The following is a 24,397-nucleotide window of genomic DNA, read 5'->3' on the forward strand; positions in this document are numbered from 1 at the left end:
AATAGACCTCAACAGTATGGCATGAATAGCCTCAACTGTTCGTTAACCGGTATGAATAGGGCGCATACAGAGCAGTCCAGACACCCAAACTCGGTGAATATGTTACTGGGAAAATATCTGTTACTTAGCAGGCTACTTGATAGAATAAGGATGCTTGAATCATTTAATAAATAGTGGATTCATTTAATGTAAAACCAGGAGTGGGTATGGAGTGGAGTGATTACAGAACTTTCTTAAAGGGATAATCCACCCAAAAATGAAATTTCTCTCATCATTTACTCACCCTCGTGCCCTCCGAAATGTAGGCTATATGACTTTCTCTCTTCTGTGGAACACAAATGGCAATTTTTCGAAATATATTAGCCATACAATGCAAGTGGATGGGTACATCAAAGTCGATGCTTCAAAAACCATGCAAAACGAACATGAAGGTAACCAATACAACTCCAGCTGATGAATTAATGTCTTCTGAGGTGAAATGATATGTGAGTGTATGATATATGAGTGTGTATGAGGAAAAACACTAATATTTGAAACTTTTTAAACTAGCCGTCATTGCTTCTGGCCAGCTGTTAGCAGGCTGCCAATATCAGCACATTGTGAAGTGTGATGTTGTGAAACTTAAGCAAGAAATGATGTAGAAGCTCATTAGCGAAATTTCGGTCAAATTTCGCAGGCAAAAAGAAATCCATGTTTGTAGTGTAGCTCATAAAAGTCACGTATTTTATGAACAAAGCAGCTTTCTGTTGGCACAGCAGATTTGCAGAAAACACAAACTCCTTTTATGAGAAAATCTTTTGCCTTCGCGCAAAATTTGCCAATCACATGAATTAGGCTACTATTGAAATGATTTCGCCCTCGAAAATTACAGCAGCCTGTGACCACACCTGTAGCAGGTTGAGGAAATCCATTCCTCTCATCCCTTACGAAAATTATGGTTTTATTGTAGAAAAAGTGTAGTAAGCATGTTTTTTTTTATTGATTACCATTTATATAGCCACAGTTTTACCACAAATACCATGGTTAATTTGTGGTTGCCATAGTTTATTTTTATATAAAGGTTAACATAGGTTAATTTTTTAAAGGGATATATGCTGTTCCACTCCAGCTTTCTTGCTTGGTCACACGCAAAGTTTGACGCTTCACAGCTTTTATCATTTGTGGAGAAGAAATACCAGCTAACTTCACCATTTCGTGGAAATTGAGTTCACTGATAGAGCGTAGGCTACTTTTTATAGAACTGTTGTAAAAAAAAAAAAACAACAACAACAAAAAAAACATCACATCACATCACAGAAAACCAGCAAGGCTGCGATCTGTTTGTGGGCTTACTTTATAAACATGGGCATTAGTGCAGGGCAGCAATTGATAAACCGAAGAAACTGTCGCTCGACGGAACAAATCCTGCAGATAAGTTTCTCCTCCAAGAGAAGCGCGCGGGGCGTCAGGAGCGTGTCGGACTCGGCTGCAGGTAACAACACAGCCTTTATGCGCGCGCTGGAGGCGGAGGCAGCTCTGGGGTGGGGTGGACCAGAGGATCCGGTTTCGCCGGGAGAGAAACACAGTGGCTCACCGCTTCTCTGCTCACTCTCCACTGCATGCTGTTCCAGCACAGAGCGCGCTGTTCTGGAGGAGTCTGGACACTGAGACACGCTGTTACAGCTCTTCTTCTCTGTGATGTTGGTAAGCCATATTCCTCACACTCATGGCATCAGATACAGACTAGAAGCATTGGTGTTTCATATAATCATTCTGTCAGTCATTCTTAAATTCTCTTATGAACAGTTATTGAATGGTAGGCTAATATATATGAGAGAACACTATAGGGCTAGTTGTCACATGAGGAAGTTGTTACAAGGATTGCATCTTAAGACATTTGAGTCCAAAGTCCAGTTAAATAAATGCTTGTTTTATGTAGGTTTTATATGTTAGTATAAATAGATGGTTTAAACCGTTTTAAATTAGCATTTATATTGTTTTTGTTCTGTCCTCCGAACTAAAATGACAGTATATTATATATACACACACAGCTTCTGGCTGTTTAATGGCAGAGGTTCCATTGTGACGACTTACCCCATACAGTGAGACAACATGTTCCACTATATAGGATCAATAGTGTGGTAAATGAACTGTATCTTTCTTCCGGGGCAATAACGGTGGAAATGTGCAGTTTATTTTTGTAGTGTATGTGACTAAACAGAAACTGACTTTCAAATATTGAATGTGCACTTGTATAGAGTTGGTTTGTTCAGGCGAGTTATCTGAGCGCTGTAAGGAGCGAGGTCTTGGCAGATCATTCAGACATCTCAGGAACTTAACTAAGTGAAGTATTATACTGTTCAAAGGTTTGGGCTCAGTAAGATTTTTAAAAATGTTTTTGTCAACTCGTACGCTCACTATTTATTTGATCAAAAATACAGTAAAAACAGCAAATAATATTACAATTTAAAATAACTGTTTTCTATGCTAATTTATTTTAAAATACAATGTGTTCCTGTGATGCAAAGCTGAATTTTCAGCATCATTACTCCAGTCTTCAGTGTCACATGATCCTTCAGAAATCATTCTAATATGCTGATTTGCTGCTCAAGAAATATTTCTGATATAATGAATGCTGAAAAACATATTTACTTATGTTTCAGGATTCTCTGAAGAATAGAAAGTTCAAACTGATTTTTTTGTTCGCAATCTAAATATCATTATTAATGTCTTTAAGGACACTTTTAATCAAGCATCCTTGCTGAATAAAATTAATAGTTTCATTAAAAAAATAACAAAATCTTACAGACCTCATACTTTCGAACTGTAGTGTGTGTGTGTTTGTGTGTGCAGGGAAAATTATGAAACTGAGCTCCTTTTTTGCCAAACATGATTTTCGCACACTAAAAACTACACAGGCTTTCCTTATTCTAGTAGCTGGTTAAATCAGGTTTGATTTTATCATTTGCTCTGAAAAGGAAATGCAACTTAAAACATCCTACAAAACTCCTCAAGAATTCCTTTGGATAAACGCCGTTTTGCTTTTTAACAGTTGGGCCTTCTGCCAAACTGAATCTGCTTCCTCTACGCTAACAGAATGATGGTTATTGCTCAAAGCATGGCATGTAACACTAAAGTAGTTATTTTATTCGTAATAGATGCTGGGTGAATTCAGCTGCTCCATGTCTAGACCTCAAACTCCTTGGACAATGGCAGCTTTAAATCAAAACCTAATTTTAATTCCAGTCTCCGCTTATTTTGCCATACTGATGATGAGTTTGTAATAGTAATGCCTGCCCTCTGATTATTAAATTTTTTCCGTGCACTAATGCCCACTTTCTCTCACGCACACATTCAAGCTTATTAATATGATCAACTGTTTCCTTGTCTATCCTGGGTTTGGAATATCCAGAACATTTGCAGTAGTCTGTAGGTGTTTATTATACAGTATGCGGCAGTAAAACAAATCAGTGCTAATTCCCTGACAACACTGGCATGCAAATTCAAAGGCTTATCTAAAGCTTCTAATCTAAATGGAGGCTGATGGTGAAAGAGTGTGATTTGTGCACCATAGCACCAAGAAATCATACATAATAAGACTGGCTCAGCCAGTAATGTGAGTTTGGGGAAGAAAGGGCTGTTTGTCCAAATAATGGAAGACAGGCAGAGTATTTGTTATCTTATTCAGACAGACATTATTTTTGGAGTGGTTAGTGGCACAGAAATTATGCAGAATGATTTTTGAGCAATAGCTCACCCAACTTTTTTTTTTATCTATACAATGAAAGTCAGTGGGATCCAGTGATGTTTTGCTTTTCTGCAGTTGACCAATTTGGAGTAGACGTCACAGTTATGTCACTTGCAGCTGCGTGCTCATGGTGGTGGCAGAAAAACACTGGCAACAAGTGGAGGGAAATGGATAAAATACATGGAATAAGAGAGAAAAATGTATTGCTGTGCCTTTTGGATGTCAGAATCGGAATGCAAATCATTTTTATAGAATACTGTCATCAAAGACGCCATTTGAGGCTAAATGCAGACGTTTAACCAGACAGACTATGGATGAAAACTGCTATGATTACTCAACAGTAGGTCAAACAATAGGTCTACATAATATTCACATATGCAGTTCATAGGGGACCTATTGTATTAGCCCTACAGTTACAGCAAGAAATATTATTTGAACCTATTAATATTAATATTTTACATAACATTTATTTATTTTATCTCACAATTCTGACTTTTTTTTTTTCTTTCTAGAAAATGCAAGTTTATATCTCCTAGTTCGGACTTTATAACTCGATTTAACTCAACAATAGTGAGTTTGTCAATTCTGAGAAAAAAACCCAGAAGACAGAACTTTATGATTCTGAGCCGAGGGGAAAAGATAGAATGACAAGTTGTTTTTCCTTATCAGAATTGTGAGATATAATCTTGGAATTGCGAGAATAAAGTCAGAATTTTTTAATATAAACCTTTTTTTTATTCTTTTATTCCATGGCTTTCATAGACTGCTGCTTGAAAACTGTCATTGTCTGTCACCAGATAGGCCCCTCCCACAAAAATGTCATCACTGTTTGACACCAAATTGGTCTATATATATTGCGATATGAAATAATATCTGAATTTTTACCAGATTACTTGAATAATTATTTTTTGAAAAGAATGAATAATTCTAGAATTAGTGAGGTGATTTTTTTTGGAGAGTGTATCTGCAAAAAATAAAGAAAGAAAGAAAAAAGATAAATAAAGTAAATAAATACAAAATACAATGGACAATACAAAAAAAAAATATATATATAAGTAAATAAAAATGCTGCTGGTATTAATAATAATAATAACGCTACAAAAATATTTTTTACTCTAAAGAGTTTTTTTTTTTTTTTTTACAACTGCAAGATTTAGGAAAAACTTGAAAATTTGGCCGTTCATACTTGAGTTTAGTTTTTTTCACAAGAACGGGCTCAAACCTCTTTCAGTAACCAGAGTTTAAAAAAAAAAAATCTCTTTCCTCTTTCCACGTCTTTCTAGACCACATTCCCACTGTTTTTGACCAGTTCAATATGGCTATAAAATAATAATAAATGTCATGATTTTATTGTGATTAATTATAATATTGGGATTACTGTAATAATCTAATATATTGTAATGATAATGTAAAATATAAACTGCAAAAAAATAAATAAAATAATAATAATAAAATAATGTAAAATTTCTTTATATTTTCAAATGGAAAAACCATTAAGCTTTTATTTGGACAAGTTGCCGATAAATAAATGTTTGCACTGCATTATCGCAATATTGTGCAGACCTAATATGGACAAAAACATTCTTCAAAATATCTTTTGTTTTGTTCCACAAAAAAGTCAATTTTGGTGGAAAAAATTATATATTTTATTTTTATGGTGAACTATCCCTTTAAGTTATTTTGTGGAACGTGCTTTCGAATATTCAAAAAGTACTATCATATTTATCTGCAGTTCCTGTATTCTTATATCATCACTGCTGATATCAATTCTCTTTGCTCTTCATGTTCAATTCTTTGAGCCTCAAAGCCAGCATGTTGTAGGTTCCTCTCTTGCTTCCAGAGGATGAATCTGGTGTCCATCTCATGTTAAAAAGCTGTCAATACAGCCCTCCCATCCTGTTGAGGAGATTGCTATGGTGACTAGGTGTCCTCAACTATGTGATTTCTATGGCAATGAGCAGTCCTGCTGTTTTGGGCTGAAAGAAGCATTTGGTCAATTGAGGCTTGCCACAAAGCTTTATACAGAGGAGAAAATTAAATATCAGCCTGACGCGTTACACTGCATTACTCATAAATATTATTTTTAGCCTGGATTCATAGTCTATTAATGTAAAAGAAAGCCATATTCAACAATAAACAGTTCAGATGGTACTTTGATACATTTAAAAGGTCTGTTTACCCAAAAATGAAAACTCTTTCATTATTTATGTATGACTATGACTTTCTGTCTTCTGCGGAATATAAAGGAAGGTATTTTGAAAAACATTGGAAACCAAACAACTTTGGAGCCCATTGACTTCCACTGTATGGACAAAAATAGATAAATAAAATAAATATAATAATAAATACACATTTCTCAGAAAATAAACTCTTATTTTCCACAGAAGAAAGACATTCATAGAGGTTTGAAATGACATACAGGTTATAATGTAATGTATTTTTGGGTGAACTAAATGCCTATTTATTTTTTGTCATCACATGGCATAATGAGTGATCTTGGAGATTAATATTGTTAATTGGCATGTAAATCAAAATTAGTCTTATCAAATAGTAAATGCAAATGATATTATGTTTATTCATTGTGTTGGAAATTGGCCATTCACACATTTAATACATCAATGCATATGGTGCACAATACACACTAAATTCTGCAGAAATCAAAAGACAGTATGCAATTGTGAACACAGCCGTTGTTTATGGTATATTGTAAATTCTATTGGCATCTAGATTCTAGTGCAAGACTCAATTGATCCATACTGGATCTGTCCTCTGGCTGAATCAAGAACCGCTTGTTGGACAAATGGGAAAGATTTGCTGTTTCCGCAACTCTGTTCAAGAGCATATTTGTTTTTTTTTTTATAAAGACTTCAGGGTTGAGAACATTTTTTATGAACAAGTGCCCTCCAATTGTGGCTCAGATGTGGGAAACATAGTGTGTGGCTACTGGCTACATGGTAAACCATAATCGGTCGGCACTCATTCTAGACACTTAAATACATATTTTTACAATGCATGCTTCCATACACCAAATCAAATCTGTTTCAATCCGCTATATGTATTAAAACACTCGTGGTTTGTTTGGAAATTAGGTCTGAATGACAGATCCATAAGTTTGTCCTTCAAAGACTGCATGGAATGAAGACAAGTGTCCTCTAATTTTCCTCCTCTGTAAGTGTTTTGAGGGAGAATTGTTCATATTTTTTTGACACAGTAAATATGAAGCAGCTTGAATTAAGAGGCAGCTGCAGCTGGGTCTCGGAAACCTTAAATTGAAGGAGGTGCAGATATTTTGGCGTAATGAGAGGCCATGGTGGGTTTTTAAAGTGCTGACCTAATTTGAGTTACAGGAGTATGAATGGTGGTTGTGTAAGAAGGGGCGTGTTTTTATGGACCGGGTTGGGTGTTAAGACAAAATTAAATCTAAATTTATATTCCTAACTCAAATTCCTGGTCTCATTGTGAATGATTAATTGGTGCGTGCTATTCTGAAGAAAAACAATGTTTGTACAGTACAGTGGAACTTGCTTCTCCTCTGAAATGACTTTTCCACTGACGTCATCAACCCCTTTCCTCCAACTACCTGTCAAATAGGCTCTGTTTCAAAACCTACGTTTCCTTAGTGAAAATAAACCTCCAAATTGACCATTTGAAACGCTATTCACAGGCAACAACTTTGACTCATTCAAATGTGATTTCAGTAGAGTTTTGCATTGACATGTTGCAAAGCTAACAAAGGGCTACTCTAATAATTATAAAAATACATAACACAGAAATGTTAGAGAAAATAGTCAATATAGTAATTAGATTCTTGGTTGGAACTATTTTATCTGTTTTGTTTTGTTTTTATATTCTTCTATTTTATTTGGTTTTAAATGTCTGGTAAGTGTTATAAAAAGTGATGTACGCGTATTGTGGCAACCGAAAATATTTTGGATGAAATTTTGGGGGGGCCAAATCATTGACTGAAACAATGACGTTTAATTAGTGCTTCTCTGATGACACGTTTTAACTGTTTTAGCATATATTAGATTCACACAATGTGGATAACCTACAGAAGGTCAGCAATGTGGACAACGTAACCATGTGCCAAAAAAGTTTTTCTGTGAAAAAAATAAATAAATCACTAATTACAAGCCAAAATGTGGTATGTTAAATGGTGGAATAATTCAGTTCAGACAGAATTCGGAGTTAGCGTGTAGCTAAGCTAATAATGAGATACTCCAATAACTAGGCTAGAAAAACCATAACACACTAAAATATAGGGTAAAACAGTCTCTTTTAATTAGAAGAATTATACAACACAATTCTGTATCTTATAAAGAATTGACTCGTGAAGTTTAGAATTAGCATGTTGCTAAGCTAACTACACAATATAACTATAAAAATGCACATACGTTGGGTAAGATTATACTTGGGCACTACATGAATAACAAGCTATATTATTCAATTAAATCCATATTGTCCAGTTGAATCAATATTGTCCAATTGAATCAATTCCTGATAAAATCAAGTCCCACACTACTTTTTTCTCATTAAACATCCTGTTTCACTCAGAAATGTGTCACAAACAGTCGTAAAATGGGTTGTGAACACAGTTTCCTGTTGATTTTAAAGGCAGGCCATATGGTAGGTAGGTATGATCTGGGTCGCACATGAGGAGATCCAACTTAATTAAGGGGAATGAGAATCACCTGAGGCCCAGAAGGACATCAAAGAGGCCTTTCTTTCTCTCTTCTGCTCTGTTTCTCTCTTTAACTCTCCCACATTCCCTGTTTCTCCACGTTATTCTCCTCCATCCCCTCAGCCTCACGTCCCCCCTGTGTTTTCCATGAACCGAACATGAGCAACACCTGGAATTGCTTTCTCTGGAGTCGTCCCTCTAATGCAGCAGTGAAACAGCAGGGCTTGACTTGGCTTGTGCGTCTGTGGCCTCTCTTTTTCTCTATCTGGATATCCCACCTTGTTAAATTAGCCGGTTCAGACAGTTCCTCTTCAAAGACATCTCTGCAACCCTCCAGGGAATTCTGATGACGTCTTTCAACGGAGGAGAAGAGGACAGCAGACACAAGAATCATGAAAAAAACACATGCGATGGGTGTAGAATAGACTTATTTTACACCAATCGTTGTGATTCTGCAGTATTGCTCGGTTACACAATCCGAAGCATCCATTATTTATATAAGCATTGACAGTTTAAAGGAAAGTGGTGGATCAGGATTTTAGATCATTCATTTATGAAGAAAAATATGAAGCTCTTTTATGTTCCTCTTTGTTTTTTTTGCGTCAGCCTTGTCTTTGATGATGTGAGCTGTACTTGCACAGGGATGTGGACATGCAGCTGGTGCTGTCTAATTTAATGAGAGACCAACAGGAAGCCCATGTCAGGCACCCGTGCCCTGTGGACACAGGAAGTGGTTTGATTAAGAGAGAAGTTGCTGCAGTGAATGGCAACTGTGAGATGGGCTGTTGAGGGCTTTCTTTATTTCCTTCTCTGTCTGTCTTCTTTCATCTTTCTGACAGTAGAATCTATTTTCATACCGTCATGTCAGTAAAGTAGTGCAGACATTGTAGTTGAATCTCAATTTCAGCAAAAAAGGTAGAAACTAGTTTAAAAAAAGTTCCAAGTTCTTATAAATGGTCTATGTGTAAAATGTTTGTTTGTTTATCTATCTATCTATCTATCTATCTATCTATCTATCTATCTATCTATCTATCTATCTATCCATCCACACACACACATATGTATGTATGTATAGTTGGTTTCATGTGCTTCTGAAATGTTTTGAGAAAATGGCAGAGTCATTTTCTGTTAAATGACTATAAATGTCATGTGGTGTAACCAAGTAAAAAAAGTAACATTTTCTTTACACCTTAAATACACGTGTGTACACATTAATTTTATTTATTTTTTTTAATTAAATATTTGTCAAGGTAATTGCATTTTTTTCAGATAGCATAAATTAATTCAGAAATATCATTTGTTTTTGGGGAGTCGCACCGCATGACGTGAACTAACTTTGCCTTGTAATAAAAAGGTCAAATCTGATATCTATGAAACTTATTAACTTTGACAAACATGCATCTTATGACTTTGTTTTTGCTGTCAAGTGTTTTACAAATACTAATAAGATGGTTTGTTAAAAAAAAATCTCAAACATTTCATTCATTTCCCCTAAATTGTGATATTTGGATGACATTTTTGACTTTATGCAACCCTCAAAAATATTAAAATTAATTCAGAAACATGTTTATCATATACGTTTCTGAATATGTGAGACATAAGCATGCAAAGTGTCTCTGTGTTAAAGCCTGATCTATAGATGTGTGAAAACCACTGAGACTCTTTCTGCAGCCGGCACAAGGGTCAGCAAAAGCCTCCGAAAATGAAAATTGCAAAAGGAGGAAAAAAACACACCATTTCCTGACTGCGCACCACAGCCAGATAGTATAACTGCAGCTGAGTCTGCAGATCAGGGCTTGTGAAAGTAATTGAAATAATGTAAATGCGCTTGGTTCGCAAACTGGCCATTGCTCGTGCACAAACAAGAGCTTTTACTCTGATTAAGATCTTTGAGGAAGTTGTCAGGAAATTGTAAGAAAATAGTGGCCTGATACGGAAGTTTTATTAAGGCATTAACAGCATTGTTGCAAAATGTTGTGTATGTAATTGTATTAAAATTAGTAATCTAAATTATTTATGCTGGAAAATCTGGTCTTGGAACAAGTTATCTGGTGTGTAGTCTAAGAGCTGGAAGATTATCTTAGACAAGCAACCAAACCAACTACCATTTGATCATACTGTATCAAGGAATTCATGCTCAGTCGACTAATGACCAGCTTAGACCAGTTAGAAACCAGCTAGTTCCAAAACAGCTGGTTTTTCCATCTGTGATGATAAAGTTTGAGTCCAAAATAGACCAACATCTAAAGAACAGCCCTTCACAAGAAGGCTAATCACAGCTAAACAACAACACTCTGTTTCAGAAGAGAAATTTGAAGTCTTTCTTTCTCATTTGTTTAAGGTTGTCAAGCTCCTCCTAACTTTCCTCCGTGTTGTTCAGCCGTGTGTTTGGTTCGTGGTCTTGGCTCTGGTGTTGTATGGCATGGTCACAGCAGGGAGAATGAATTGCTGGCAGACTCATGCTGTGCTCGTCCTGGCGGCTGTACGAGTGAGCTGGAATAGCGTAACATGGTGTGAGGCATCTTTTCCCTCAGTCTTGTGTGAGCCTTAAATGAGATGAATAGAAATGAAAAGATTACTCATTTTGTATCACCATCTTGAGAGAGATTCAGTCACTAAATTTCATCTATTCTTGTTATGCAGTAACAGACGGCTCTTTGCTGTCATATACAGTATCTAATAATAGGTTGGCAGAAGAGGAAATTAATCCTAATGTAAAATGATGAGTAAGTGACTGAATGAATGAACGAATGAACAAATGAATGAATGAATGAATAAGTCAGGAAATGACTGAATAAATGTGTGATTATTTGAATGATTGAGTGAGTAAACGAATGGATGAATTTGTGATTGAATGGATGATTGAGTGCTGGTGTGAATCAATCAATCAGTGAGTGAAAGAATAAATTAAGTAATTGAATAAGTCAGTAGGTGAATGAAAGGTAGGTGAATGAATAAGTGACTGAATGAATCACTCTAAGTGAAAAAATGGATGGATGAAAGAGTAATTGAATGAATCAGTCAGTAAGTGAAAGAATGAATGAATCAGTAATTGATTGAATGAATCAGTCAGTGAGTGAAAGAATGAATGAATCAGTAATTGGTCGAATGAATCAGTCAGTGAGTGAAAGAATGAACATATAAGTAGTTGGCTGAATGAATCAGTCAGTAAGTGAAAGAATGAATGAATCAGTAATTGATCGAATGAATCAGTCAGTGAGTGAAAGAATGAATGAATCAGTAATTGATCGAATGAATCAGTCAGTGAAAGAATGAATGAATCAGTCAGTAAGTGAAAGAATGAATGAATCAGTCAGTGAGTGAAAGAATGAATGAATCAGTAATTGATTGAATGAATCAGTCAGTGAGTGAAAGAATGAATGAATCATTAATTGGTCGAATGAATCAGTCAGTGAGTGAAAGAATGAATGAATCAGTAATTGATCGAATGAATCAGTCAGTGAGTGAAAGAATGAATGAATCAGTAATTGATCGAATTAATCAGTCAATGAGTGAAAGAATGAATGAATCAGTAATTGATTGAATGAATCAGTAATTGATCGAATTAATCAGTCTATGAGTGAATGTATTAATCAGTAATTGATTGAATGAATCAGTCAGTGAGTGAAAGAATGAATGAATCAGTAATTGATTGAATGAATCAGTCAGTGAGTGAAAGAATGAACATATTAGTAGTTGACTGAATGAATCAGCAGTAAGTGAAAGAATGAACAAATCAGTAATCGACTGAATGAATCAGTCAGTGAGTGAGTTAAAGAATGAACAAAGTATTTTATGCAGGATATTAATTATAAATTTTCAATTAATATAAAAAGTCAAATTTAAAAGCCTTAAACTGAATTATAAATGCTGTGAAATGTAATATGAAAATAAATGTACTTTAGGATTTATTAGATGTGTCTTTTCATACTAGTTTTATATAGTTGTCTTGTAACTGTTGCATCTCTTGCATTTTATTCCCACATACAGTCACGTACAACCCACACCTGTGACTAATTAAACTCAATAAAAATGTCTCAACTCCTTTTCATTGGGTTTATTTTAGTTAGACTTCATGCAGTGCTGGAAGCAGCAGCGCAATAACTTGTGAGTAAATTTCCCTCTCCGCTTCCTGTAAAGTGACGTATTTCACTTATTCCCCATGACGTTCGTAGTGTTCTTCAAACTGAACATGAATGCAAGATGGTGGAATACCCTGTAAAGTCCACTGCGCAGGGCACTTAGTGTGGAATGGAACGCCTCTTAACTAACTGAATAAATTATTAAGTGAGGGAAAGAATGAATGAATCAAAGAATAAGTGACCGGATTAATCAGTAAGTGAATGAGCGATTGAAGGAGTAAGTGAATGAATGAATGAGTTATTGGGTGAATGAATGAATGTAAAAGTGATTGGATGAATAGGTGAGTGAGCGAAATGATGGATGGGTGGAGTGTTTGAATAATTGAGTCAGTCCATATTTGAGTGCCAGTCTCAGATAAATAGACATCCCCCTCCTCAGTGCTGGTCTGTGGCCAACTCTCCTTGATACAGTCCAGTATTCACCACTAACATAACTAATCCTTTCATTAAATCAAGCCTCCCACTAACCTATAAAGGGCTAATTGTATGGTGAGTCAGCACACACACACTTACACACTTACACACACACACAAGCACTCACACATATTCAGAGAATCCTACATCTCTCTCTTTTTTTTCACACTATATCTTTAACCACTGCAGCTTTCTAGCTTCCTAACACAGTGTTTCTGTGTTTTCCCCCAGTCACAGACACACATGTGTTTGTGACTGCGTGCATATGTGCCTGTTTGCATGTGTGTGCGTTTATGAATGCTCAGCCTCTCGTGTGTGTTTGCTCAAACTTACAGTGTGGCTGTTCATCCCCAGTGTGAGTTGTCAGGCGTGTTCCCATAAGACTGCTTTTAACACATATCTCTTATTTTCACACATCAGTGACAGCACTGTTCTCCTGCACTGGAGCCAAAATGCTTTGCTTGGCTGCGTAGGTCCTGAATTTAGACCTTTAGGTCATTTTAAAATAAATGCAGTGTGTTTGCTAACTAGATAGACTGATTTGAACCCTATGCCCTCACCTCATCCTCATGTAACAGCTCAATTTAGTCTTTTTAATGATATGATAACACCAAGCTATCAGTATTGATGTACTTTGAAGTCTGACTGATTAACATATAGGAGACCTTCATCCGCCTACGGATCTTGTTCTACAGAACATAATCAGTTTAATCTCCTTTTTTTCTATCTTTTTCTAGATAGACCTGTGAAGATCAGAAGCAACACCTGATGAAACATGCAGAGGACACTGAATAGATTAAGGAAGTCATACAGACTGCCTCTCTGGACTTTTCAACAACATTGGACCGTTGTATGAAGTTAAAAGAAACGGATGGCAAATGACCAGCTTCCAAACTATTTTTTATGCACCATAGCCATGGACGTCTAATGGCTAAACCTTCAATGAATGGTTTTCTCTTTTGGGTCATTGGAAGCGCTGTAGAATGGAGGATCCATTCCAGACATTCTCTCAAGGGTCTGTCACGATACCTCCAAGAAGAATGAGCAATTTTCACCAGATGGAGATATGCGCATGTCGCTACTGAACTGGTCCAATGGTTCATTTGTCTGGACGGAGAACTAATAGGACCCTGAGGAAGAGGAAGTGGCCGTAACTTGACCCATAACAAACTATGTGCATGAAGAGCCAGGCTGAAGCGGATGAAATGGGAATCGACAGTAAAGTTTTGAACAAAACTTGCTTTGTGGTCTACACCTGGGAAATATGAGACTTTAGTCGACAGACAAAACACAAACAGTTCTTCTTCGTTTTAATCAAAGACATACCCTAGTGACTTCAACAAGTGGTTCTGGCATGGGTGGCCATTGGCTGATCCGTTTGTCTTGTTTTTGATGGTTCGCAGAGATGCCCCAACTTTATTGAACTGCGTCATCTTACCCATCTTGTTGTTGAGGTTGTCTGCTGTGATGCTGCGCAGGGGTCATCTGGCCTGGCTCTCACGTGTGGGTGTTCTGTTAGTGGTGGTGTGCTGTTGTCTTTCCCTCCTTTATGTCATCACTTGCAGCCCCCATGCTGATGAGCCCATGGCTGGGCAACCCCTGCCCAGGGCTGGAGGGATGGCTATGGCAGGAGGTCCAAGCAGGCCAGGTGGGGTTGGAGGTGCCCCCATTGGCCCTGCCGGACGGGAAGGGTTCCAAGCCCTTCTCCAAGAGCGTGAAGAGCAGCACCGGCAGCATATTGCCAGCTTGAAAAAACAAATTGCTCAACTCAAAGAGGCTCTCCAGGAACGGAGCGAACAACTTAAAGGCATGCAAGACTCTGTGGAGAAGACGGCTGGGAAGGGGGCGGTGGGCGACGTGGCTGACGACCACAGTCACAGCGACCTGCAGGAGTTCCTACGCAGCCAGCTGAGCCGGGCAGAGGTGCACTCTGGGATAAGACTTCCGAGCGAGTACGCCGTGGTGCCCTTTGAGAGCTTTACCTTACAACGCGTCTACCAGCTGGAAATGGGGTTGACCCGTCACCCCGAGGAGAAGCCGGTGAGGAAGGACCGCAGGGATGAGCTGGGGGAGGTGGTGGAGAGTGCGCTACATGCCCTCAATGCACCAAATCAAGGTGGAGACAAAGCGAAGGCCAGCAAAGTCTACACACCATCAGACTTTATAGAAGGTAAGAGTAACAATTATGCAGTTAACCAGTATTTGCTTCTGCTACTCTGCTAAAAATCAGTGCTTCAACAGTACTTAGTGTACGACCATGCAGAAAATACAGTGACACAATATTTTAAGGTCCAATTCTCACTATTAACAATAACAATAACTATAACAATAACTATTAATAATAAATTGTAAACTATGACTATGATTAAACTTTTGCCTCAAAATCCTAATTTGCTCCTTATTAATAGTTAGAAAGCTAGTTAAGTTTAGGTATAGGGTTAGGATAAAAGGGATAGTTCACCCAAAAATTTAAATTCTGTCATTAATTACTCACCCTCATGTCGTTCCAAACCCGTAAGAACTTTGTTCATCTTCAGAACACAAATTAAGATATTTTTTAAGAAATCCAAGTGCTTTCTGACCCTGCATAGACAGCAAAGGGCCGTCGTGGTACTCTCGTAAATTGCATCTGAGACTGACCCAGAAGAGAAGAAATCGTTGAATAAAGTCATTAGTTTTGTTTTTATACACAAAAAGTATTCTCGTAGCTTTGCAAAATTGCGGTTGAACCACTGATGTCAGAGGGACTATTTTAAAGATGTCCTTACTACTATTCTGGGCATTGAATGTGGTAGTTGCGTTGCTGTCTATGCAGGGTCAGAAAGCTCTCAGATTTCATCAAAAATATCTTAATTTGTGTTCCCGAAAATGAACGAAGGTCTTACAGGTTTGGAATGACATGAGGGTGATTAATAAATGACAGAATCTTTGGGTGAACTATCCCATTAAGGGATCTAGCCTTGTTTTCATCCATGTTAAATTCAGTATAGTGTCTAACCTGACTAAGGTTTACAGCCAATATGTAAGCTGTCAATTTAGTGTGACAGCTTACATGGTGTAAGTTGAAAGTGGGTTGGAAAGGATGGTAGGAGGTTTTTGGTAGCCTGTTCGGAAACATTATTTTTGCTATTTCATTTAGTGCCGCTATAGTGGAGAGATGACACACTTCACCTCTAATACGGCTCCACAGGAAAACTCTGCGTGTCCCTGGACCATAGATAAAGCCCAGAGCTTGTCTGACATATTTAGAGAAAATCTCTCAAAATAATCTCTGAAGCACGTTGAAACAGTTGTACAGTGTGTTTCTTGTATCCTCAGAACCGAATCAGCAAAACAATAGAGCATCCTGTGGCAGTATGCTAACACGCTAAAGCCAGGATATCCTGTGATGACTCTAGGAAACGTACACAGCTGTTTGATGTTCAGAGATGTCTCATCTCTGCCATCTCTTCAAGAGAGAAAGTGACGCATCTCAGTGGTTATAGGCATTACAGGAAATACATTATTCATGTTGCTATGCACCTTGTTTAGTCATAAATAACTGTTCTCAGCACCAGAAACTGAAATGCTAGAAATGGTGAAATTTGCATACACAAACTTTCCAAGACTAGGTGACTGCAATGATAGTTAGCTAAGCTGAAAATGTAGGTGAGATTTGCCTGAATGTAACAAACAACTGCTGAATTTTCATGAAAGTTTATGCTGGTTTGATGCTGGTCTTGCTGGTGTTTACTAGCAAAACAAGCATCCAAAACACAACATAAATCTTAATCCTGGTCTTTTGAGCAAGAATATATTAGGAGGAATGCTACATAATATTTATTTCTCACTGTCTAATACACTAATGGTCCTGGGTTATTTGTTATTTGGTGCATCTTCAATTCTTTCCCCGCCAGCATTTTTAAAAACCGTTGCCAGCCACTGTCAGCATTTTTGATAATTTTCACAAAACTTTCATGGCCCCCAGAATATTTAGTTGTATGAATATCTGAACATGCAATATGTCAAAAGACACAACCGAGCCTCTGCTTTTAAACAAAAAGCTAATTTTGTTCTAGCTTCATTCATTCAATGTGGATAGTTTTCATTAAAAAACGAAATTTTGAACAAAAAGCTGACTACATCTGGATCGGATTCAGATCGATGATCAAATCACAGAGTAGATTGCTTCCATCAACACCCCCAAAGCTTCACAGTCCTATACTACTTCCTGGGTCGACATTTCATTCACTAACGTTATGCAGTTTTGATTTATATGCTGTTTAATGATTGCGTTATTTTACATATTCATCTGTTTACATAGGAGATCACTTGTTTCTGCTTCTTCTTCACAGTGTTTTGATCCAGAGATTCAGTACTCTTTCAGAAGATGTGTGATAGCGCCCCCTACCATATAACAGTGAAAACACGGAAAGCCAGAAAATTCTGTTAATAGCAGGGAATAGAATTAAATAAAAGACCATTCCTTCTCAATTCAAGCCTCCTCTTAGCTCTTTTTCAACTGTATACTCGAATAGACCCACTCTACTTCCCATCAGCAATGGAGAGCTTGTGAAAAATTCAAAGAGAGCCTAGGCTGTGTCTGTAATAATTTACAACTCTGTGTCCAGACACAATGTCAATTTACCCAGCCGTCTTGCTAACACTGAACGAGACTGAATAATATTGTTGGACATTCTAAAAATATTCAGTCATGAAACAACACAGGAAGCTTGACCATTACACCCGAAACGGTGCTTCAGCAAACAGGAATGTTTACAGAAAGCATATCTTTTCTACCCACAAAATAACTCTCCCACCCCGTCCCTCAAGGGATCCATGTATCTCTCTCATTATCCTGTGTCCGTTATCTCTGTTGGCTAACTGTATATAGTGTTCCTTTACCCAGACCAATTTTGTGGTCACACAATCCAATTTAGAGAGGATAAAAGATCACAGTTTATGCTAAAAGTGCAGTTTTAACCTTGATGTTACCTGTGTTCAGTAACTCACGTGATTTTGTTGTGCGAAGAACTGTTGCATCTTAATTACCGTAGCTAGTTTTTCAGTGAGGTGGAGTCGAGCCTGCGGGGTTATGCTTTGATGTCTTTGCCGTAAGTAGCTTGTATTGATTCAGATGGCTTCCCTAATGGCCCTGCTTTTCCCATAAATGCATTTTATGTGTGGGATGGAAAGGGCTGGACGTGAGATTTATTCCAGTTTGCTAGTTTGTGAAGGCAAGCATCACTACTGTTGCTGCTTAGGGTTGGGGATTTGGACAAGCTTGTACAGAAACATTGTAAACACTGTTTAGAACACCATAGCAACTTTTCCACAGATTTATTAGAAATTAGATGCACATATTTCCCAGTGTAGATCATAATGCAGTGTTTCCACGCTGTGCTACCAAAGCTAATGAAGTATGAAGCTGCGAAGTATGTTTTTCTTTTGTTTCCTCAACACGATCGACCCTTAAGCAATTGGGAATGTTTCGTGCAAACCTTTCATGAGCGTGTTTTTCCTCTATGACAAGAGTCTTTGTGCCTTTTATAGCACCAGCAAAAACACTGATATGGGACCTGAACACTGCACATCTGATACTGTACAGTACAGATCTCTCATTTTTTTGGATTGTTTTCAGAAGCATGAAAGTACTGAGTGAAATCCTGTTTTTCACCGTCTCCATGCATGACCATCTTCCAGATGATTTTAGTGTAAGTTATAACCAGGGATGTTACCCAAGCCTCAGATGACCTGGTGCTCCTGATATCTAAACATCTACGCAGATGTTTCCTCAGAAATCCCTTATCACAATTCCATGTCTCAGCATAGCTCATATCATTTGATCTTCAAAGAATTTGATGAGAAATGTGTGAGTTCAAACTGAAAGACTTTGAACTGCAGACTTTGCAATGACAAGCAGGAGACTTCATCAAACATCTCCATAGGTTCTCCATTCAGTCCATTGCTGTTTAGGAGAAACAACCAAGATTAGGGCTGCACTATTAATTGTATTCAATTGTGATCACAAGTTCTGCTTCTCTCAATTAAGCATTATTATTTGTGACATTGGCCTTCTGGTTATTTATCCTGATTTTTTCCTTTAATAATTTCATTATCTTGCATTGGTTAGCATAATTTGGAATTACAACTAATATTAGGAATTTCACTGCTTTAGCTTTTGAGAGAAGCTTCTTAAGGTTTTATAAGTTCTCAGGAAAATGAGGTAAAATAAAACGTGTAGGAGTTGATTTTCTCTTGCTTTTGCTTACATGAAAGTTAAATCATTCTGATGAAATGTTAAAAAGACATTAAAACAATTATGACTAATAACCAAAATTATATATTTGTTTAAATAATCGTAATTATCAGCAGCCCTAAGATGTTAACAAGATCTCCTGTGACAGGTTTTCTCCCATTAGTCTATTATTTCTACATCACTCTTAATGCCAACATTTGGTTTTATGTGATGCCTATAAATTAATAATTAATTTTAATATATTGTAATAGGAAAGAAAAATAACAAATTGTATCTCATTAATATCTCTATTACTTTCTTAGACAATGAAGAAAAGATTAAATTAGCCCCAGTGGGTCTCATTTGCTAAGCATTTGTATGCACAAATTAGTGTGTGAAATCTGCTAGTGAATTTTTTTTACGAATGCAAAAACACAAACTCTGGGTGGCCTTATAATCATGTTGATAAAATTTTATACATACCTATGTCATTTTACATATATTTCATCATACAGTAAACAAGTAAGCTGTGTTGTAGCTTGAGCTGCGAGATTTTGCTGCATGTGCTCTCAAAAACCTGACTTTAGAGAGAGTTGTATGTTTGCTGAGATCGTTGAAATATTGCCTAGAAAGCCCTTATATGGAGATGGTTTGGGTGTGTTTTATGCAAATGACTAACCTAAAGCACACAGTCACTCGTTTGGAAATGAGTCACTCGTGTGCATACACGTGTTGTGAATTTGGTTGTAAATATTCGTGAGAAACATACACATATGAAAAAGTCAGAGATCTGAAATTAAACTCAATCATTTCTCATCAAAGTGTACAAAACCAAATGATTTGAGCTGTAATGTTCACATTCATTTGTTCACTTTTTAACTCTTATTGAATGTCAACTATTGTCTCATTTGTGTCTATATGGGCCATTCTACAGAACTGGTGCAAACTGCTGTCCCACAACGAAAAAACACATTTGAAAAGCATTTACAAAATTAAAATCTTACATGTTTCCTAAGTTCCTTCTATTATCTATTGAAACCCACAATAATATTTAAAATATTAGTAAGCTTAATGGGCCTATATATAAAATGATCATTTATTGGGTACTTTCAATTGGGAGGTGGCTGTCCCGAACCCAAACTCCTAAATTTCAATTTATGAAAACAATATTGAAGTTTTTTTTTTTTTTTGCATTTCATTCCATTGTTTTTATAAATATATTTTTGATTTGAAAAAAAAGTTAAAAAATATTTATTTTATATTTTCCTTTTAAATCAAGAAACTTTATGTAAAAAATTTTGTCCCGCATTTTCATGTCACTCCTGAAACGGTATATGTTTTAGTCCATTGACTGAGACTGATTTTAACTAAACCCATAAATTTATGATCAGGAAATATTCCTGTGTCCCCCTCTCTCAGCTACAAGGTGTGAGTAGATACTGTAGGTCCCATCATTTTGCGGTAAATGTGTTCAAAAGTCTGAAAATCTGTGTGTAACTAAGGAACGTCACTACCGAACACCTTTTTTCTGCAATTAAGCACACTTTTTTGGGAGTTATTCCATAACATTTAGTTTTTATAAGTGTACCACTGTTCAGAACTGTGCTAGCTAACCATGTGCTGATTAACATCTTTGACCTAGGATCAAAAGTATCTAAAACTGTCACTACCGAAACGTGTCATGATTGTTTTGGTAGTGACAAATAGGAACACACAATCCTTTATTTTGGGGAAAATAAACAACATTTTAGTACAGTTATGCAATTTTATTTTGTATTTTAGTATGTTTTAGTAGTGTTTTAGTATGCGAGTTAAAATTCTGTAATGTGATGTGGTCACTACCAAAACATTTCTATCACTACCGAAAATGCCCAGTCACGACCGAAACATGGGATGTTTTGTCAAAAATAAAGTATATTGAATCATCAACTAAGATGTTATGATAGTGTTTGGTTCAATGCAAATTCAAACTAATTAATCTTTAACTTTGAATTATGTATGATCAACTTTATGCCTTTTACAAAGAAAAATGGGATTCAAAATACAACAAATTTTATAAATCACACTTTATATAGTTAAAATACTGTTAAAATTGTAATTGTTATTGATTTACCTCTAAAAACTTTTTAATAAAATAGAAAAAATATATATTTACAAGGTAGATGTAAACAAAATCTTAATAGGTCAATATAACCCTTTATATTAAATGATATATTACTGTGTTTCGGTAGTGACAAATTTGGGGAGAGGAAAAATATTCCAAAACTTTCTGAAAATACAATATGAGAATTAACTTCACAATTACTAGAAATGTGTACCTTGGATATTATACAATTTGCATACATACAAAATTTGTGGAAAAATACTTTTTTCTTCTTTTCAAGACGTTTCCAAGTTAAATATAATACAAACCTAACTGAGAACCTCACGTCTCATGAACCACTGAGCAATAAAACGTTCAAAGAGATTTGACAGGCTTTTGAATGTCTGCATTCATAGTCTTGGTGTCTTCCTTCGCGCTTGTGTCTTGCGTTTGTGTGTTTATCTTTGTAGTATTTGTCCTTGAGCTTTAGATTTCTTTAAAATTTTGCTTCGCTTGTGCGCGTCCACATGTGGGTGTTTGGTGAAATGGTTTCTTTTCTTCACTGTTCTCAATGTCTTCTCATCACGGCAGGCATAGCGCGCACTGAGAAGGACAAGGGCACGCTGTACGAGCTGACCTTCCGTGGAGAACAGAAGCAGGAGTTTCGCAGGCTGCTTCTCTTCCGCCCCTTCGGCCCCCTCATGAAAGTGAAAAGTGAGCTGGTGGAGACGGCCAACATGCCCATTAACATTGTGCTGCCTCTGTCCCAGAGAGCCGACAAATTCAAACAGTTCATGCACAACTTCAGGTGACTCCACTGTCATTCTCTCCTTCTCTGTTATTGTCTGTTGTTTATCGTTCTCTGCACCCGTATTTTCTTTCTTTCTCACAATTCTTGCAGTCTATCTTCCTGGCACTTTCCATAAATAAGGCACACTTTGGTATTCAGTAGTTTTAAAACATTCAAGGCACAGATTGCACATTGTGAGAAGAACCAACAGATATGTTTCATAAGCTATTACATATTGTTAATGACTGGTGGAGTTTTACATTAAAATCAGAGTTTGCATTTTTGTACACTCGACACAAACACAGCGTTTAGTTGTTTCATGTGCTTTTGTGGCTCTGTCATGATAGAAATGGTCTCAGTTTATATCATTTTCATGTTTATGTGACAAGTTATGCGATATGTTATGAAAACATTAGTAATGGATATAATAATGTATTGGATATTACAGTATTTGCCCAACAAAGCCTGCATTTATTTGATCAAAAATATAGTAAAAACAACAATATTGTGAAATAATATTGTGAAATATTATTATAATTTAAAATGGCAGTGTTCTATGTTAATAAGTTGTTAATATATTTCAAAATGTAATTTATTCCTGTGATGATAAAAGCTGTCTTTTTAGTATATTGTAGTATATTGTATATTTTGTATATTTAATTTAAAGTTTATTGCTTGAAAATGACAAAATCACGCAAGTCAGGATTTTAAACTGTATTTAAACTTTTAGTAATAGCAAATTAGCAAAAATAAACAAAAATGCAGTCCTATTTTGTACCCTCTTAGTGAAAACTTTTTTCACAAAGTCTTTTTCCTCCTTTTTCTCTACATCTGTCAGTCTTTCTCAGTTATTTTTCTTCAACCTCTACAGCCTATTTTACATCTAATTTCTGTTTTTTTTAATTAGTGCCTCCGAGCAGTGTTTAAAGAGCTTTATATTGGGCGTTGAGCGAACACTTTGACCTCGTTCTTGTTTCAGAGGCAGGAGAGGACAAACAGGGGATTGTGGGTTACGTTCACATACAGAATGAGCTTAATGCCAGCAGAGCCATCAAACTAATTTGTTGTGACATGTACATGGTAGAGCAGCATATAGATAGTGTTTGTGCTCTCAAAACAAACACAGCGTTTATTTTTGTGCTTTTTCATGCACTTTTGTGGCTCTGTCATGATAGAAATTATTTCAGTTTGAATCAATTTTGTTAAATGAAAATATGAATATTTGGTATGCCATATCAAAAAGGCATTAAGAGAGGCATCTAAAATTTCGTATGATTACTAAGGCTGCATTTATTTAGTCAAAAATACTTTAAAAACAGCAATATAGTGAAATATTAATACAATTTCAAATAACTATTTTCTATTTGAACATATTGTAAAATGTAATTTATTCCTGTGATAGAAAGCTCAATGTTCAGCATCATTACTCCAGTCTTCAGTGTCACATGATCCTTCAGAAATAATATGCAGATTTGATACGCAAGAAACGATTATTATCTTTATCAATGTTGAAAACAGTTGTGCTGCTTCATATTTTTGTGGACACTGTGACACACTTTTTTTTTTACTGTCACTTTTAGTCAATTTAATGTTTCTTTGCCAAATAAAAGTATAAATTTTTTTTTTTTTAAATCTTACTGTACCCAAACATTTAAACAGTAGTGTATTTATACGATAATTTATGTAATTTTTTGTTCTTCTCAGAGGTGTGATTACTGTATAGCAATAAATTATGAGTTCCAGAGACTGTGAGAAGTGGTGCTTATGTGGGAAAATTAGGTTTGAATCTGGCCCGGGTCATGTCCCATGGCATTTTTCATGCTTCTTTCAATAGTTTTGTTATCAATAAAATGCCAAAAAGACTTAAAACTCATTGAAATGCTTCTTTCCAAACTTATATTATCAATAAAATGGCAGGAAGACGTCTCTTTCCCATTCAAGTTTGTTAAACTAAATCTGACCCGCTGGGCTGCCACTGACCAGCAAAATTCACCATGTCAGTCTCAGTGTCTCTGAAGTCTAACCAGCTGTGTCTTTATTGTGCGTTGGACATAAAAAGACACAAATTTTGTTCAGCATCAGCTCAAACATTTGCCACACTTCTATCAGAATGTGGCCGCTTCAGATCAGGAATTTCACACTAGAGCTACAGTCTTTGTGTTACGCTCGCAGTGATCCGCATGGTGATCTTATGCTGTCAAAATCTGCCACAGTGTCTTCATCAGTACATGCTTCTCCCAAGGCCAAGACTCAATAGCTCTGTTTTGCTTTATTTCGTTCCACTGTTCTCATTGCAATGCATTCTGGGATTTATAATGGTCATAATTATGCTACCCTGTAGTT

General features: G+C 36.4%; 2 protein-coding genes across 2 annotated transcripts in view; one reads left to right on the forward strand and one right to left on the reverse strand.

Moving 5' to 3' along the window:
* LOC131548720 (uncharacterized) overlaps positions 1-8,802 on the reverse strand; it is a 12,582-nt gene extending 3,780 nt beyond the window's left edge. Inside the window, exons 1-2 of the mRNA XM_058790215.1 lie at positions 8,484-8,802; positions 1,333-1,696 (exon numbers count right to left, since the gene is read on the reverse strand). Coding sequence (XP_058646198.1) covers positions 1,333-1,696; positions 8,484-8,802 — 683 coding nt within the window. The remainder of the gene's footprint in view (positions 1-1,332; positions 1,697-8,483) is intronic.
* csgalnact1a (chondroitin sulfate N-acetylgalactosaminyltransferase 1a) overlaps positions 1,524-24,397 on the forward strand; it is a 41,915-nt gene continuing 19,041 nt past the window's right edge. Inside the window, exons 1-3 of the mRNA XM_058788399.1 lie at positions 1,524-1,683; positions 13,702-15,134; positions 21,856-22,072. Of these exons, the coding sequence (XP_058644382.1) occupies positions 14,357-15,134; positions 21,856-22,072 (995 nt within the window). The 5' untranslated portion in view covers positions 1,524-1,683; positions 13,702-14,356. The remainder of the gene's footprint in view (positions 1,684-13,701; positions 15,135-21,855; positions 22,073-24,397) is intronic.

Source organism: Onychostoma macrolepis, chromosome 10 (genome assembly GCF_012432095.1).
Source record: "Onychostoma macrolepis isolate SWU-2019 chromosome 10, ASM1243209v1, whole genome shotgun sequence".
Classification (NCBI taxonomy): Eukaryota; Metazoa; Chordata; class Actinopteri; order Cypriniformes; family Cyprinidae; genus Onychostoma; species Onychostoma macrolepis.